The sequence below is a fragment of the Dendronephthya gigantea genome, unplaced genomic scaffold (genome assembly GCF_004324835.1).
Source record: "Dendronephthya gigantea isolate DGI-Jeju-01 unplaced genomic scaffold, DenGig_1.0 000032F, whole genome shotgun sequence".
NCBI classification, from domain to species: Eukaryota; Metazoa; Cnidaria; class Anthozoa; order Malacalcyonacea; family Nephtheidae; genus Dendronephthya; species Dendronephthya gigantea.
In genome coordinates this window covers 1,806,010-1,823,059 of record NW_021163042.1, presented here as the reverse complement: position 1 = coordinate 1,823,059, position 17,050 = coordinate 1,806,010, and the positions used below count along the sequence as shown (strand labels likewise).

Here is a 17,050-nt window from a genome sequence, read left to right as displayed (position 1 = left end):
ACTCTGCAAAAATCATTGACTGGAACATCCTATTTAATCAAGCTGAAATTAAGCTTCAATCCATGAAATACCCCTGCAAATACCCGGATATTTCCAAGACTGAGTTTTCGAGTTAAAATAGGCAATAACCTATCATCCAAATCGAATAGCTTTTATGAAAGCCAATGCAGATTCTCCTTGATTGTATTTGCAATGACATCCAACATGGTGAAATTCTGTTTGACTTTCATTCGCATTACCTCATTTTACTGCGAAGCGATTAAATGCCCTGTTTAGTTAAACTAAACCAGCATCGACCAAGATAGCCAAGTCAAGAGATAATGTGTTTGGTGTATTTAATATTTGGTGCAGGTGTACCGTTATGTACTACATCTACGACGCAACGTTCTGTGATTGTCATGATATTATCAGATTGCATATAGGAGTAAGAGTAAGCTAGTAACGAGATGTGGTATCCTGTAAAGCACAAAAAATAGCAGATGGTCTAAAGGTGACTATAATTAAGCCGATATATTTAAATTAATGTATGTATTCATACTTGCTGTCCGGCGTTGCATACATTTACATCGTTTACATGCAGGTGGCGAATTCAACGAACGGCGTGTTTGCTGTGTTTTTCTTTAAAACAAATTTAAAAAAGTCTGAAATACTTTGTACCCAGTTATCGTAATGATCTAGACGTATTTCCGTCATTTGCGTGGATAAAAGTGAGTCTTTTTATCGTTGCTGCGAAATAATATTTTCAGTTATACTGTAAGTATTGTGTTAAGAAACTGTAGATATTATAGGCTTCACATGCAACCTGCTCAAGATTAAACCAATCGTATATTTTCTTCTTTTATATTCTCTGCCATACATTTTATTAAACAGCAAAGAGGTTGCAGTTACGAACGCAGCCGCAAGTCCGAAAATCCTGGGAGAGCGAGGTAGTCGCACATCGTGTATTTACGTCTGTTATCCAGTATCCAACACAGTCAGGCGAATATAACTTTTGACAATGTATGCGTAGCTGTCAGGAGCATATTCATTACTATATTTTCCTTTTAGGATAACTGCATAACATTTTCATACTTTATTTGTACTACTAGTAACAGGGGTCGACACACTCGTTAAGGCTTTGAAACGACCATTTGAATCCTCTTTAGAATCATACGGTATATACCTAGCTGTGAAATCGGTACTTTGGCCTTTACTGCACATTCGATCTAAGTTATGTTACTTGCATACATGCACCTATATATCCCAATTTTCCAAGGAAATGCCCTTTGATATCTTTAAAGACCGAGGACTTGGCTTAACAATTTATCTTTATAAATCACATCATGCAGGCAGAAATTTCCCTCAAGAAGCCTAAAATGATGCCATATTTCTTCATCTTCAATATCTTGGTTGTCATAATTTCTTCAGGTATACAGTACGATTTCCGCTTTTGTTTCTTTTGAAAATATTCATTCTGGTTTTCGTGCAAAGTATAGCGTTATCCTTTCACGCAGGATGTTAAGGTTCAGAGCGTAAAAAATGTGATTTAATTCTCGACATTCAAGACGTATCTTTAGTGCAAAGATATGCTATATTTTGGCACAAACTGAATCTAGTTTAATATTTGCCTAATTAAAAAACAACTACTTATTTCAGGCTTGGCCAAACGAGATGAATTTCGACACATTCCTCACGGATCGAAGCCAACAATCATATGGTGGACGCCTGACACGTTTCCTCACAGCAGAAAAGAAAAATCATCTCATAACATTAAATGTAATGCTGGTCCTTGCATCACTACTGTTGACAGACAATTAGTTAACAACTCGATTCCTCAAGCATTCATGTTCTATGGAACAGATTTCCGTGCCAATGATCTTCCACTTCCACGGTATCCATGGCAACATTGGGCGTTGTTTCATGAAGAATCACCAAAAAACAATTGGATTCTTAGTCATGAAGATTGTATAAGGTTGGATTCTCTAAATTGAATGAGCGGATAGTGATTTTTCAAAACTAGAAAAACCCTTCTTTGCAAAAAAATGGACTCGCTGTTATATTGCCAGCACGATGTAAAACTCTAAAAACCTTACGCCACAGGTAGGTGAATGATGGCAAACATTTTTTTTCAGATTATTCAACTACACTGCTACATTTAGTCCCAAGTCTGACTATCCAGTCACATCACAGTATATAAAGGACCCAAAAGAATGGGCTGAAAGACCTGCTGTTTCCACTATTGACAAAAACAGGTAAGTTGGCGTAAATTTATGTTGTATTGAGTATCCAAATCACTAAATGCTCATTATAAATCCAAAAAAAATCATGAAATACCTTTAGTCTTTTACAACCGTCACTTGCCGACAAACAGCGACCGAATGGTAACACGGCTTCACTGATAACTCAGCTAAAAGTGCTAAAATAATTTATTACTTTCATACCAACTATTCCAAAAACAAAGTCTAAATAATCTGTCTTATAGATATCAACATGAAGAAGGCCTGGCTCCGATAGTGTACGTCCAACGAGATTGCAACCCTCCATCGGATCGTGACCGCTATATTAAAGAGCTCATGAAGTACATTGACATCGACTCGTATGGACCTTGTTTGAACAATAAAAAAATCCCCGAAAATATTGATGGGTTCCATAATTTTGATAGTCCTGATTTTCACGCCTTCTTAGCAAAATACAAATTCAATATCGCTTTTGAAAACGCCATATGCGATGGATACATGACAGAAAAGCTGTTTCGTCCCCTTAAGGCCGGAAGTATTCCAATTTATATGGGCTCTCCTTCGGCGAAAGACTGGTTACCGAACGAAAACTCCGCCGTATTTGCATCCGACTTTCCAGGACCTAAGCAACTGGCACATTTTTTACACGATTTAAATCACGAAGATGAGGTATACAACACGCATCTAGTGCACAAGAAGCCGGGGGGGATTTACAATAAGGCATTGTTCGCCGGAATAGAACAGAGAGGTTGGCGCCTTCTTGGGGATTGGGACAAGGATAACTTTGGTCATAGAATGTATGCCGGTTATGAGTGTTATGTTTGTGATCGGTTGTACAAATGGAACGATACACTGAGTAAGCACCTGAAAAACCCGCAAACAGCTGCTCCACCTGCCAGTAAGATTGGAGATAATTCTCATCTAGGCTGTCCTGAGCCAAAGCCATTGATTCCTATGGAAGGCCGGTTTCCACAATCATTTTCCTATTGGCAAGGCTTACGCGAGGCTAAAGCATTGTACGAAATGATCCTGAACCGAGAAAAAGATTCCAGGAAATTTATTGGAAAATATCTAAAGTTGAGCACTGATAAATACCACGTGCCAAAAGATGAATTGTAAAATATAGCACACGGAAACAAATAATTTGCTCATCGGTAAAATCTTTGCAAGTTTAAATTATTTCCTGTAAACGTAAATAATGTACCATATATAAGATTCACGAATTTTTTTCATGCACGTAAATTATTTGGTGATTGTTGTAGTTGTCATTTTAAATAGGATGAAGGGGGGCATGTGAATACATGTCAATTTAAATATATAATATAATTGTACAATTTATAGCCATATAGTATATGTAATAATGTATAATAGATTGCTTCAGTTGTCTCAGTCACTTCTTCCTTAGTTACTTCTTCAAATTAGAACATTTTCTTTCCCATCTTGGTATTTTCATCTTTAATTTCCTAGTTCCTCGAGCTCAGTTCCTCTGTCTTGCCTAATGGTTGAAATCTGAATGTTTCTCAGCATTACTGGTATGAATTACGCTCAGAATTGGCTCAGAATAACTCGACAGTCGACAATTTAAATATTTGAAGAAAAAATGCTCCAAAAAGTATACACGTGTTATCTCTAAAACCTCAGAATACACGAGGCATTAATGATTTAATATTTAAATTAAGATCAAATTTTCAACTTTAATTTTTTTTCCTTCTTCAGTTCAGGGTGAACAAAACAGCGTCCTAATGTCGGAGTATTTTTTCGTAAGGAATTCTCATAATTCAACACGTTGTTCCATCATGCATTATTCTTCAGTGCGAAATTAGTGTTAACTAACAGTTGCTGGTTGCAAATAGGAATAACATACAAGTTAGCTAGTATTCAGAGGAGTCCATTTGATCGACGTGATTCCATCTTTCAATTCTTACAAACTGCTTATACAAAGACAGGACAACGAAAACGCAATAGATCTGAAGAAAAATAGATTTACGATTACATGATTTACATCAGTCACTTAAATGTTTTTACAGTAGCTTTTTTTATCCCACAACATAGATTATATTTAATTTGTTAGTTATTAATTTAATTAAAGTTGAATAAAGTTTTAGAACATGCACTCACATTTATACATAAGACCAATGCATCTGGAATCCACACTGATGAGTCGATCTATAAATAAATATTGAAAATGTAGACTTTGAATTTGATGTTGGTGGATTTTACATTGACTGGCATGGCGGTTCTCATATGCATAACAAGAAAGGAAATGTTAAACGTAACGACCTAAAGCCTAGTTCACACATGAATCTGGTATCCGTATCCCCCTTGTCACTGGTGCACAAAATGTTTCGTCGATCGGAAAATATACAATAGATCCCCGAGTTAGAGCGCTTTCCAATAAGCGGCCAAAATGGTCAGACCGCTCATATTTTGAACTGAAGTAGAGTATTTCTTTGGAAATATAGCGGTGAAACTGCATTGAATGCAGATTTCTTAAAGCACTCTAAAATACCAGTAATCGGTTTGTACTGAAAGACAACAGGACCGGTCTGGCCGTTTTTACCGTATAATCGAAAGTGCCCTTAGTGCATAAATCAGGCCTAATTTCACAATTAATGCAAATTTGAAGTTATCATAATTATTTATTTCTTTAGAAATTGATTGCTTTCACATGAAGTAATGACTTAATGGCACTAAAGATGAGCATAAGTTCATAACCAGGAATAGGCCTCTAGGCTAGTTGCGAGAAAATTCTGTTTCTTTTATAGTATTTGGAGCCATTTGAAATTACAGAACAGTAGAGTATTTTTGGATGAAAGTCGGGTTGATAACTGTGTTAGTTCTAATTAACAAGATAACTGACAAGAGTGAGGACAACTGGACAAGAAAGCGATAGTCATGACCGACATGACGATATTACAATATAAAGACCTATAAACTTGTCATGCAGCTCTCATAATGTCCATAAATATGGCAGATATCACTCGGTTTGAACACGGTTTGAAGGTGGACCGGCATGGTGTCGTACAGTTTCAATTGTATTGGTGAGCGAACTTCAAAGACGAGTAAACAGGTAAGACTGGTAAGTCGTGTTTTCCCATATATTTCTCGCGTTTTTATTGTGTGAACAACTCTAATTAAATATGCGCTTTTTATATCTCTCGCCATGTTGTAATTAATTTCTGGCCATGACGTCATGGTGGAATATATTTACTATAATTGTTTCATTAACTTCATATTGTTATTCACCTCAACACCTTTGCCGAAGTAAAACATCAAGGACAAAAAGTCGAATATTTCGTAAAGCAAAACTCCAATAATGTAAGGAATTAACAATTTAGAACGTTCCTATGAAACAAACAGTAAAAAATTATTACTATAGTAATCATTTTCGAATTCTAACACAATACATTCTGATGGCGCAGTAAATTACTAAGTTAATTCATATCTCTTCCGATAACTTCCCAGGCCACTTCGTCTCATAAACACCCCCCCCCCAAAAAAAAAATGGCTATATGTTAGTTTGTGTAGCTCAGTGGCTTAGTGCATGTCTTTTTATGTAGAAAGCAGTTATTTCCCATGCATTTTTCTCACATGTAGCGATAAGGCCAAATGATGAAATCCAGTATAATAGCATCCCTACCTAGCACCCAGGGTATATTTGTCAAGCCTTTGTGGTGTATAACCTTATATAGAGAACTCAAATAATATAATTTCAAATTGCACGTGGGAATTAGTCATGCATATTTTCCTATTTTAATTATCAATATTTCAATGATCGTAAATAATGTTTGATGGCAAATTCTTTATCCTACCTTGAAAACTGCTAATGATAATAGTAAAGAAGCAAGGAAAAGTATGATACCAAACGCAATTTCCATCGTCGCCAAGATTTTTGTACCTATAGTTATGATGTTATTTAGCAATTAATGTGATCAAATACCTATAGTTATGATGTTATTTAGCAATCAATGTGATTAAATTAAAACTAAAACGGTATTGCCGGTCAAAAGAGTTGCGTCACTAGTATCTATTTATAATATATGATATATATGTACGCACGATTTTGAGGACTGAAGTGATCACATAAAGCATTACTGAAATGATGCTATGTATAAGACCGTATAGTATTTTTTAAATCTCTTACTTTTTAGCTTGATTTCGCCATGTTTAATTTGGTATCGCGTCAAGCTTTCCATTGATATAACATTAACGATTTGCAACGAGACCATGAGAAGCGCTGTAAACTGAAAAACATATAAATAATTACTTCTTACAAATCTGCAATAGCTAGGTGTGGAGATCCACTATTGATAGAGCTCAAGACCATACACAAGGCAGAGCAAAAATAGAAATAAAAATAAAAAGATTAAACAGTTAATCTACAAAAACGAATATAGGGAAGGAGTGAATTCTGTGGTATAGCGTAAATACAACGAAAGTTACATTCACGACTTAAATCGTTATGTACTAATATATGGTTATATAGCAATGTATATGGCTATATATTATGGCCGGCCATTCGATCCCCAATGACGTGTAGCAAATCCGTGCCAAGCCTTAAAGTATATATATATATTCATGGACTTTTGATTGTGCTCATTACTGTACTATAGATCAGTAATCTACATGCATGCACGGTATTATTCTGTCAGAACATCTCAAGTATCGAGACAATTTTCTCACCGTACATATATATGTTTATAGTACTATATACACAGCATGCAGCCAACATCGCTTCACAATTCAGCATTATTTCGCGTTGATGTAACATATATATCATTTAATATTTTAATATAGGCTTATAACGACAATTGACAGTTTGTTGTTTGACATTTTATTGTTTGTTGGTACTCGATGCTTATTATTACACCCAGAAACGACTTTTCGTTAATTTACGAGTTCATGTAAAAGGTTTCTTCATCTGCGATCGGCAAGATGGCTTGGCAAGACAGCTGGCACGCGCCGCTCCCAGCATTTTCACATTTGACTCAATTTGTCTGCAGCAAAATGTTGACAACAATTCTCGAAATTTAAGATGTATAGATTGTTGCAATTTAGTGACTTTTCGAAGGTTCAGATTGAAATATTGCATGAGTAACAAGTCGTATAGTATGTGATGACTTCGTTGGAAAAAGGAGTAGATAATTAAAACTTGTTGACATTCGGCTTGGTCCAACAAATCCTACTGAGTACTGACCATTTGCAAACATATCACTGGTCAGATTGGACTGTCTGAGTAAAAATTGAAGCTTACCAAAGTCCATGCACCAGAAATTAGTCCACCAGTTCGCAGAGAAACACAACAACAGCATTTTGATAGCCACCTCATGTTTCTTCCATTCTTCTTCTTTCTCGGTATGAATTTCTCTTAGAATCGCAATTCCGTGGAAGTAAAACGGAAATAAATAAAGATAATTTATTGTAATGTATTCATTGTTACTACACATATCGGCAAAGAACTTGTGGCAAGTGGCAATGGTAGAATAATGATTGTGAAATACGAACTTACGTATATTGACTACTTATACCTAAGTTGATTCTATCCTAGTTGGTGCGTTGATATTGATCTTATATAAGGCTAATATCCTACGAAAGTATGAAGAATTATGATTTTGAAACTGAACCAGTCATAATATTGTCTCGAAGGTGTATTCCTCATGTGACAGGCGCAAACAAACAAAGATAAAAGCACTCCAAGCCAATTATCGTTTGTTGTTACGTTCGGCACATGAGATTTAACTGAGCCCGACGTTTGAGCATGCAGACCCCATGCGAACACCTCTATAACTGACTAGTGGGGTGGTTTATAAGATGATTTACCATACTCCGACTAGTAGGGTGATTTATAGGCATGATGCATGACGAGTTAAATTCTTTAAACGCGGCTTGTAGAAATGAACGCTCATACCAATACTTGCAGACATCATCACGGTTGCTTAAAATAGATCAAGGCATACCGTGTGTCCCAAAAATAAAAAAGTACCCTCTATTGAATTCACTCTTTCGTTGTTAAGGCCTTAAGGGTATTTTTCTGGGACACAGAGTATATCAGTAGAGTTTTGTCACATTTGTATATCAGAAATGTAATCATGCACTTAAAGTGATGTAGCCAGCTTCGATAATTTGCTATATTCATATATTCATGTTGTGCGTGACCAAATCCTTTTGAAATCGATTGTCTTTACAGTCTGTTAAATTGAATATATTAATATAAGCCCTCTCTACTATACTTAATAAAAAAGTAAATATTCCATTTTCGAAACTATAGATATACTTGTATTATTCTAGACGGCGCAGTTCCGTTAATCCACTCATCCCAAAACCCACTCGCAAACTCGCTGCGATTGCTTGCAAGTAAAATGAACTTAAAAGTATTTTTATTGGATGAAAACCCTCGCAGCGAGCTTGCGACTTTGCTATTGCGAGGGCTAGAAATCCGCCATTAGGGTCAGCGCCATTTGTTCTATCGTTGAGTTTTGATGAGTAGTATTGCGAACGCATAGTTTAGTTTTATTGTTGTTTCGATATTACAAGAATTAACGTTCCCCATTGAGTGACAGATTCAGGGTTAGTAAAATATTATTTCTATTATATTACTGATATTACTTCAACACTTCAACGAGAAAGGCTAAGAAAATCGGAGTATATTTAAACGAGACAACGAAAGCTATATACCTATAGGGGCAATTTTTACGTCGGAAGTATAAACAAGAAGCGTCAATTCCCAATTCGCGGTGATCTTTAAAGGTGATCTTTCTCTAGTTGTGGGCACAAGGGGAAACGTGGGAGCCATTTGGGGGAGGCATCTTTAATAGTCATAACAGTCTATTGTTTTTGAAAAAGTCAATTTCAGAGCTATAGAAGCGAGGATAATTGATTTAAGGAGCAAATACATGCACATGCAGATCATGCTATCGACTGTTTTTCGCAGCCAGCTGACTAAAATCTTGACGGGTGCGCCCAGCTTTAAATATTAAACAGGCGACATGCTTAATCAAATCTGCATGCTCTTCAAAACCTTAAACCGTTTGTACTCAGCGCTACCACGTTCAGCGCTACCACGGCCTTTAAACTAAAAAAAATGCCTTTGGCTGTTGTGTTTTTAGTTTTTGCAATGTAATGTTCCTATGTTTGCGAGTGTAAATAAGCCGGCATAAACCTTATTTATGAAGGACAACCTTAATCAATTGAATCACCTCTGCATGTATCAATATAATAAATAATATTCATTATTATTTATTTAAAAGAATTCACAGTCTGTGATTGGCTAATAGCCATGTGCGAAATCGTCATATCCAACGTGTGACGTCATAACATGTAATACGTCAACACAATGGCTTCCTCAAGTGAAAGGTTCGGCAACTTTGAGGAATACATGTTCATTCTTTTAAATAAATAATAAAACATTTATTGAATTCGGTTTTCACATGATATGAAGAATTATCAAGTCTCAGTTTGTTATTATCAACCTCAGCCTTCGGCTTCGGTTGATAATGACAAACTTCGGCTTGATAATTCTTCATATCATGTTCAACCTCATTTAATAATTGCTAATTAACAGAGACCTAGCACTTAGTCTTGGGCGAATTTGGTTCATTTGTATTTAATTAGCATTCTCTTTCCCAACGAGCATTTATTTTGTTTATGTTGCCTAGTGACGCTTTTTGGCGACTTTAACCTGTTCAGAAAAGAATAATGTGTGGGTATCATTGTATCATTATATATTGCGTGCATGGTCACTTGTAAGAAATTGGGAAGACATCCTGTCAGCAGGTCACTTAAAAACTGGTCTCTTAGTGCTTTATTGGCACATTTCATTTCAGAAAATACAAAAACATCCGCATCGACGTTAAAATTCTATTCCATATTTGACAAAAAATCAACCGATTGAAAAGTTAACGCACAACGTAACAATTGCCAAAATTAAGTGCAGATTCGACAAAGGCCGATAGTTAACCATCTTTAAGGGATTGACGGAATTCTATATAATTGTAAAAATGATGGACCAAGCAAGAAATATTTCTCGACCACCTGACGTATTTTTCGTATTTGGTTTCGTGGTCCTACCTGGGAAATACGAAGTTGAACGAGATGTTGTCGTGACATTGGTTGGTATAATGGCCTTGATCAGTGTGATATTTAACGCCATCCTATTCCTTGTTATACTCAAAGATCCGTTTAAACAATTACGAACAATAACAGCAATCTTACTGGCTTTTAACTCAATGTCAAATCTACTAATTTCTTTGATATTACTTTTGGACGGAGTGCTATTTTGGGCTCACGAAAATTTGTTCCCTGAACTTGTTGTATATCTGAACTCGTGTGGGGCTTGTTTATACTGTGTTGGAAACCTACTGCATACTTTAAATATCTATACCTCGATTGTATTCCCTGTTCGTTACGGTTACTTGGCTTCGAAAGTCCATAAAATGTTGGTGCCGCTTCTTGGAGTGATATTCGTAACAATTACATGTGTGTTTATAGTTCCACCGTATACGTTACCTAAGAGCGAGTTACCCTCTTATGTTAAAGGAGTTATGACCTTTGTATGCGTCCAACTTGGAGTGTTAAGTATAACATTCGTTTGTCTATATACAAAAATATTTCGAGAACTATACGCACGTAAACAAAGGCTTAAAGTATCTTTTCACATCAAACGTTCTACAACTCAAGGAATGAAGATATTGAAGAGAAACTATGAAGTTACGAAGACATTGTTTATTCACGTTCTTTTCTTTGTGACAGCTTCTGTTCCAGGAAGTGTAATCGTCATGATCGATTTACATTGTAGAACGTGCGGTGACCCGGTGAAAGTTCAACTAGCCACACTGTTCACATTACCTTGCGTCTTTCTGATGTTTGTATTTCAGCCGCTTCTGTGGTTATTCAGATTAAAAAGTTACAAGCATGCGATGAAAAAAATTCTAGGTTTCAGTAGGCGTTCTATATCTAAGACTTTTACGAACAGACGGAACAGTAGAAACTTCACCATGGAGGCGGTGGGAAGAAACCAAAGAACAAGAACTCTTTCTTCAGAAATTCCTAATTAGCAGTTGCATGATCATGCAAGATAGAATTATTCACAAAATTAGCCGCTTTCTGTTTCTGTCCTCTTAAAGGCGCTGCTTCTTGAATATCTCATATATATCCCTCAAAATTCTCCTGAAACGGATCATCGAGGCAACGTCCGAAACAAATTACAAAGATAAATGGAAAGGCGGAAAAATGCTGATAAAGTTAGTCGATGTCATAGGGGCAAGAGATGCAACAAGAAATTAACAATGTTAGTGCAACGGATACTATATTTATCGATATATATATATATATCCGTTGGCGACCCTTGTGTAAAAATTTAGTTATATAACTGTAGCTTGTTGAAAAGATTAGCCAATCAGTATCGTGTAGTTTAACAACCCAGAATGTAGTAAAGAGTTTTATATAATCAATCCCTGTGTGTAGGTCACAAATTGAAAATAATCAAGTAAAATGGATGCATTTTTTGAAGGGTATATCGCAATGCACGAAACATGACGAGTGCATACCAAACACCTCAGAGTGAGTATGTGCTGAGCCACGTGTGCATGAGCCATAAGTACGTTGCAATATACATGTGCACGCAACACGATAAAAGACCTGGATACAACGTTGCAGATGTGTGACAAGGATTTATTTAACTTTACTGCGATTGCGTGTTGAATAAGTTCAAAAGCGGTGGGGAAATTAAACAAAGTGGCCTTTCCAATAGACCTTTCCCATAATGATGTTAAACGCGGAAAGTCTGATGTCACACGAATTTTGATTAGCTATGCAAAACTGTCGCAATCAAATTTCGTCTAATATCAGGCGTTCCCCGTTCAGTGAGGCCGTTATGCCGAAGGTGCATATACTTTCTGTCACGGTTGATATCGAGGACGGAGAAAACAATTTTTTATGATAGGATAAATATGAATTTAGGCCGTTTTATCGTGTGATCGCGGTGTGAACAGGGCGTCAAAACGACAAAATGATTTCAGTGAAAACGTGTGCACACGGCAGCCTTAGTTTTACTTCTGATTACAGATTAGTTGAGTCTAACTGATACAACTATTTAGGCGCCTATATATCATTAATTAATCATTCTCTCGGCAGGTTGCCTGAATTGGATCTTTTCTTTGATGCCTTAAATTATTCTGGCCGGTTGTGAGTTTTGACTATATCATAGGTTAGTTCATTAGTGAGTTCAAATTCACTACACTTCTCAATTATTCTTATCGATCGAAGTTCAAAACTAACCGACTATAGGCCTAATAGCCTAAAATTGTTACCATTGAACATCGGAAAACAGGTCAAATTCGACACTATATGCGTAATATAGACAAAAAGAATTATTCATGCAAATTCGACGAAATACCGCATATAACTGTGAAGTTTGAAGTGTAACGAAATTCATTTGATCATATAGAATAAATATGATGATGGATCTAACAAGAAATGGCTCCCAAGTACCAGACCTATTGCTCGTATTTGGTTTTATAATCTTGCCTGGAAAATACAAAGTTGAACGAGATGTTGTCGTGACATTGGTATAATGGCCTTGATCAGTGTGATATTTAACGCCATCCTATTGCTTGTTATACTTAAAGATCCGTTTAAACAATTACGAACAATAACAGCAATCTTACTGGCTTTTAACTCAATGTCAAATCTAATAATTTCTCTGATATTACTTTTGGACGGAGTGCTATTTTGGGCTCACGAAAATTTGTTCCCTGAACTTGTTGTATATCTGAACTCGTGTGGGGCTTGTTTATACTGTGTTGGAAACCTACTGCATACTTTAAATATCTATACCTCGATTGTATTCCCTGTTCGTTACGGTTACTTGGCTTCGAAAGTCCGTAAAGTATTGATGCCGCTTCTTGGGGTAATATTCGTAACCATTACATGTGTGTTTATAGTTCCACCGTATACGTTACCTAAGAGCGAGTTACCCTCCTATGTTAAAGGAATTATGACCTTTGTATGCGTCCAACTTGGAGTATTAAGTATAACATTCGTATGTCTATATACAAAAATATTTCGAGAACTATACTCACGTATGCAAAGACTTAAAGTATCTTTTCACATCAAACGTTCAACAACTCAAGGGATGAAGATATGGAAGAGAAACTATGAAGTTACGAAGACATTGTTTATTCACGTTCTTTTCTTTGTGACAGCTTCTGTTCCAGGAAGTGTAATCGTCATGATCGATTTACATTGTAAAACGTGCGGTGACCCGGTGAAAGTTCAACTAGCCACACTGTTCACATTACCTTGCGTCTTTCTGATGTTTGTATTTCAGCCGCTTCTGTGGTTATTCAGATTAAAAAGTTACAAACAAGCGATGAAAAAAATTCTAGGTTTCAGTAAGCGTTCTATATCTAAGACTTTTACGAACAGTAGAAACTTCACGATGGAGACGGTGGGAAGAAACCAAAGAACAGGAACTCTATCTTCAGAAATTCCTGATTAGTGGTTGCATGATCATGCAAGATAGAATTATTCACAAAATTAGCCGGTTTCTCTTTCTGCTGTCTTAAATGGCTCTGCTTCTTGAATATATCTCGTATACCCTCAAAATTCTCCTGAAAAGGATAATCGAGGCAACGTCCGAAAAAAAATTACAAAGATAAATGGAAAGGCGGAAAAATGCTGATAAAGTTAGTCGATGTCATAGGGACAAGAGATGCAACGTACAAGAAATTAACAATGTTAGTGCAACGGATACTATATTTATATATATATCCGCTGGCGACCCTTGTGTAAAAATTTAGTTATATAACTGTAGTTTGTTGAAAAGATTGGCCCATCAGTATTGGGTAGTTTATGTAGGTTAACTATACGATTTAACAACCCAGAATGTAGTGAAGAGTTTTATACAATCAATCCCTGTGTGTAGGTCATAAATTGAAAATAATCAAGTAAAATGGATGCATTTTTTGGAGGGTATACCGCAATGCACGAAACATGACAAACATGACGAGTGCATGGCAAACACCTCAGAGTGAGTATGTGCTGAGCCACGTGTGCATGAGCCATAATAAGTACGTTGCAATATACATGTGCACGCAACACGATAAAAGACCTGGATACAACGTTGCAGATGTGTGATAAGGATTTATTTAACTTTACTGCGATTGCGTGTTGAGTAAGTTCAAAAGCGGTATAGGGAAATTAAACAAAGTGACCATTCCAATAGACCTTTCCCATAATGATGTTAAACGAGGAATGTCTGATGTCACACGAATTTTGATTAGCTATGCAAAACTGTCGCAATCAAATTTGTCTAATATTTGGCGTTCCCCGTTATGACAAAGGTGCATATATTTTGTCTATTTCTGTCACGGTAATATTGAAGACGGGGAAAACAAGTTTCTATGATAAGATAAATATGAATTTAGGCCATATTATCGTGTGATCGTGTCAACGGGGCGTCAAAACGACAAAAATGATTTCAGTGAAAACGTGTGCACACAGTTTTACTTCTCATTACAGATTAGTTGAGTCTAACTGATACAACTATTTAGCCGCCTATATATCATTAATTAATCATTCTCCCAGCAGGTTGCCTGAATTGGATCTTTTCTTTGATGCCTTAAATTATTCTGGCCGGTTATGAGTTTTGACTATATCATAGGTTAGTTCATTAGTGAGTTCAAATTCACTACACTTCTCAATTATTCTTATCGATCGAAGTTCAAAACTAACCGACTATAGGCCTAATAGCCTAAAATTGTTACCATTGAACATCGGAAAACAGGTCAAATTCGACACTATATGCGTAATATAGACAAAAAGAATTATTCATGCAAATTCGACGAAATACCGCATATAACTGTGAAGTTTGAAGTGTAACGAAATTCATTTGATCATATAGAATAAATATGATGATGGATCTAACAAGAAATGGCTCCCAAGTACCAGACCTATTGCTCGTATTTGGTTTTATAATCTTGCCTGGAAAATACAAAGTTGAACGAGATGTTGTCGTGACATTGGTTGGTATAATGGCCTTGATCAGTGTGATATTTAACGCCATCCTATTGCTTGTTATACTTAAAGATCCGTTTAAACAATTACGAACAATAACAGCAATCTTACTGGCTTTTAACTCAATGTCAAATCTAATAATTTCTCTGATATTACTTTTGGACGGAGTGCTATTTTGGGCTCACGAAAATTTGTTCCCTGAACTTGTTGTATATCTGAACTCGTGTGGGGCTTGTTTATACTGTGTTGGAAACCTACTGCATACTTTAAATATCTATACCTCGATTGTATTCCCTGTTCGTTACGGTTACTTGGCTTCGAAAGTCCGTAAAGTATTGATGCCGCTTCTTGGGGTAATATTCGTAACCATTACATGTGTGTTTATAGTTCCACCGTATACGTTACCTAAGAGCGAGTTACCCTCCTATGTTAAAGGAATTATGACCTTTGTATGCGTCCAACTTGGAGTATTAAGTATAACATTCGTATGTCTATATACAAAAATATTTCGAGAACTATACTCACGTATGCAAAGACTTAAAGTATCTTTTCACATCAAACGTTCAACAACTCAAGGGATGAAGATATGGAAGAGAAACTATGAAGTTACGAAGACATTGTTTATTCACGTTCTTTTCTTTGTGACAGCTTCTATTCCAGGAAGTGTAATCGTCATGATCGATTTACATTGTAAAACGTGCGGTGACCCGGTGAAAGTTCAACTAGCCACACTGTTCACATTACCTTGCGTCTTTCTGATGTTTGTATTTCAGCCGCTTCTGTGGTTATTCAGATTAAAAAGTTACAAACATGCGATGAAAAAAATTCTAGGTTTCAGTAAGCGTTCTATATCTAAGACTTTTACGAACAGTAGAAACTTCACCATGGAGACGGTGGGAAGAAACCAAAGAACAGGAACTCTATCTTCAGAAATTCCTGATTAGTGGTTGCATGATCATGCAAGATAGAATTATCCACAAAATTAGCCGATTTCTCTTTCTGCTGTCTTAAATGGCTCTGCTTCTTGAATATCTCGTATACCCTCAAAATTCTCCTGAAAAGGATCATCGAGGCAACGTCCGGAAAAAAATTACAAAGATAAATGGAAAGGCGGAAAAATGCTGATAAAGTTAGTCGATGTCATAGGGACAAGAGATGCAACGTACAAGAAATTAACAATGTTAGTGCAACGGATACTATATTTATATATATATATATATATATCCGCTGGCGACTCTTGTGTAAAAATTTAGTTATATAACTGTAGTTTGTTGAAAAGATTGGCCCATCAGTATTGGGTAGTTTATGTAGGTTAACTATACGATTTAACAACCCAGAATGTAGTGAAGAGTTTTATACAATCAATCCCTGTGTGTAGGTCATAAATTGAAAATAATCAAGTAAAATGGATGCATTTTTGGAGGGTATACCGCAATGCACGAAACATGACAAACATGACGAGTGCATACCAAACACAGTATGTGCTGAGCCACGTGTGCATGAGCCATAAGTACGTTGCAATATACATGTGCACGCAACACGATAAAAGACCTGGATACAACGTTGCAGATGTGTGATAAGGATTTATTTAACTTTACTGCGATTGCGTGTTGAGTAAGTTCAAAAGCAGTAGGGAAATTAAACAAAGTGGCTTTTCCAATAGACCTTTCCCATAATGATGTTAAACGAGGAAAGTCTGATGTCACACGAATTTTGATTAGCTATGCAAAACTGTCGCAATCAAATTTGTCTAATATTTGGCGTTCCCCGTTATGACAAAGGTGCATATAATTTGTCTATTTCTGTCACGGTAATATTGA

General features: G+C 36.2%; 2 protein-coding genes across 9 annotated transcripts; one reads left to right on the top strand and one right to left on the bottom strand.

Annotated features, from left to right (window-relative positions):
• Positions 1-583: 583 nt before the first annotated feature.
• LOC114524944 (alpha-(1,3)-fucosyltransferase 11-like) lies at positions 584-3,394 on the top strand. Of its 5 annotated transcripts, none has more exons than XM_028546188.1 (6): positions 584-707; positions 871-926; positions 1,329-1,407; positions 1,636-1,951; positions 2,112-2,231; positions 2,462-3,394. In XM_028546188.1, the coding sequence occupies exons 3-6, from the start codon at positions 1,356-1,358 to the stop codon at positions 3,333-3,335; spliced, it is 1,362 nt and encodes a 453-aa protein (XP_028401989.1). In that variant the 5' UTR covers positions 584-707; positions 871-926; positions 1,329-1,355; the 3' UTR covers positions 3,336-3,394. The 5 variants fall into 5 exon arrangements, with proteins under 5 accessions (XP_028401989.1, XP_028401990.1, XP_028401987.1 ...); XM_028546189.1 differs by having other exon boundaries at positions 584-753; XM_028546186.1 differs by having other exon boundaries at positions 871-1,407.
• Positions 3,395-3,628: 234 nt separating this feature from the next.
• On the bottom strand, positions 3,629-15,863 carry LOC114524945. Of its 4 annotated transcripts, XM_028546191.1 has the most exons (8): positions 15,756-15,863; positions 13,295-13,548; positions 7,471-7,583; positions 6,361-6,460; positions 6,029-6,114; positions 5,463-5,561; positions 4,335-4,382; positions 3,799-4,183 (listed from the first exon to the last, which is right to left on the bottom strand). In XM_028546191.1, the coding sequence occupies exons 3-8, from the start codon at positions 7,543-7,545 to the stop codon at positions 4,088-4,090; spliced, it is 504 nt and encodes a 167-aa protein (XP_028401992.1). In that variant the 5' UTR covers positions 7,546-7,583; positions 13,295-13,548; positions 15,756-15,863; the 3' UTR covers positions 3,799-4,087. The 4 variants fall into 4 exon arrangements, with proteins under 4 accessions (XP_028401994.1, XP_028401992.1, XP_028401993.1 ...); XM_028546193.1 differs by lacking the exons at positions 13,295-13,548; positions 15,756-15,863 and adding an exon at positions 3,629-3,711 and having other exon boundaries at positions 4,081-4,183; positions 7,471-7,954; XM_028546192.1 differs by lacking the exons at positions 13,295-13,548; positions 15,756-15,863 and adding an exon at positions 7,745-7,953.
• Positions 15,864-17,050: the final 1,187 nt, after the last annotated feature.

Bases quoted from the DNA above. Each gene is read 5' to 3' on its own strand.
- LOC114524945 (XM_028546191.1), bottom strand. From the start codon at position 7,545: ATGAGGTGGCTATCAAAATGCTGTTGTTGTGTTTCTCTGCGAACTGGT. The intron at 6,461-7,470 runs GTAAGCTTCAAT...TATGTTTTTCAG, and splicing joins TTTCTGGTGCATGGACTTTG to TTTACAGCGCTTCTCATGGT. The intron at 4,383-5,462 runs GTGAATAACAAT...ATTTATTTATAG, and splicing joins ACTTCGGCAAAGGTGTTGAG to ATCGACTCATCAGTGTGGAT.
- LOC114524944 (XM_028546186.1), top strand. From the start codon at position 1,323: ATGCAGGCAGAAATTTCCCTCAAGAAGCCTAAAATGATGCCATATTTC. The intron at 1,952-2,111 runs GTTGGATTCTCT...ATTTTTTTTCAG, and splicing joins AGTCATGAAGATTGTATAAG to ATTATTCAACTACACTGCTA. The intron at 2,232-2,461 runs GTAAGTTGGCGT...TCTGTCTTATAG, and splicing joins TCCACTATTGACAAAAACAG to ATATCAACATGAAGAAGGCC.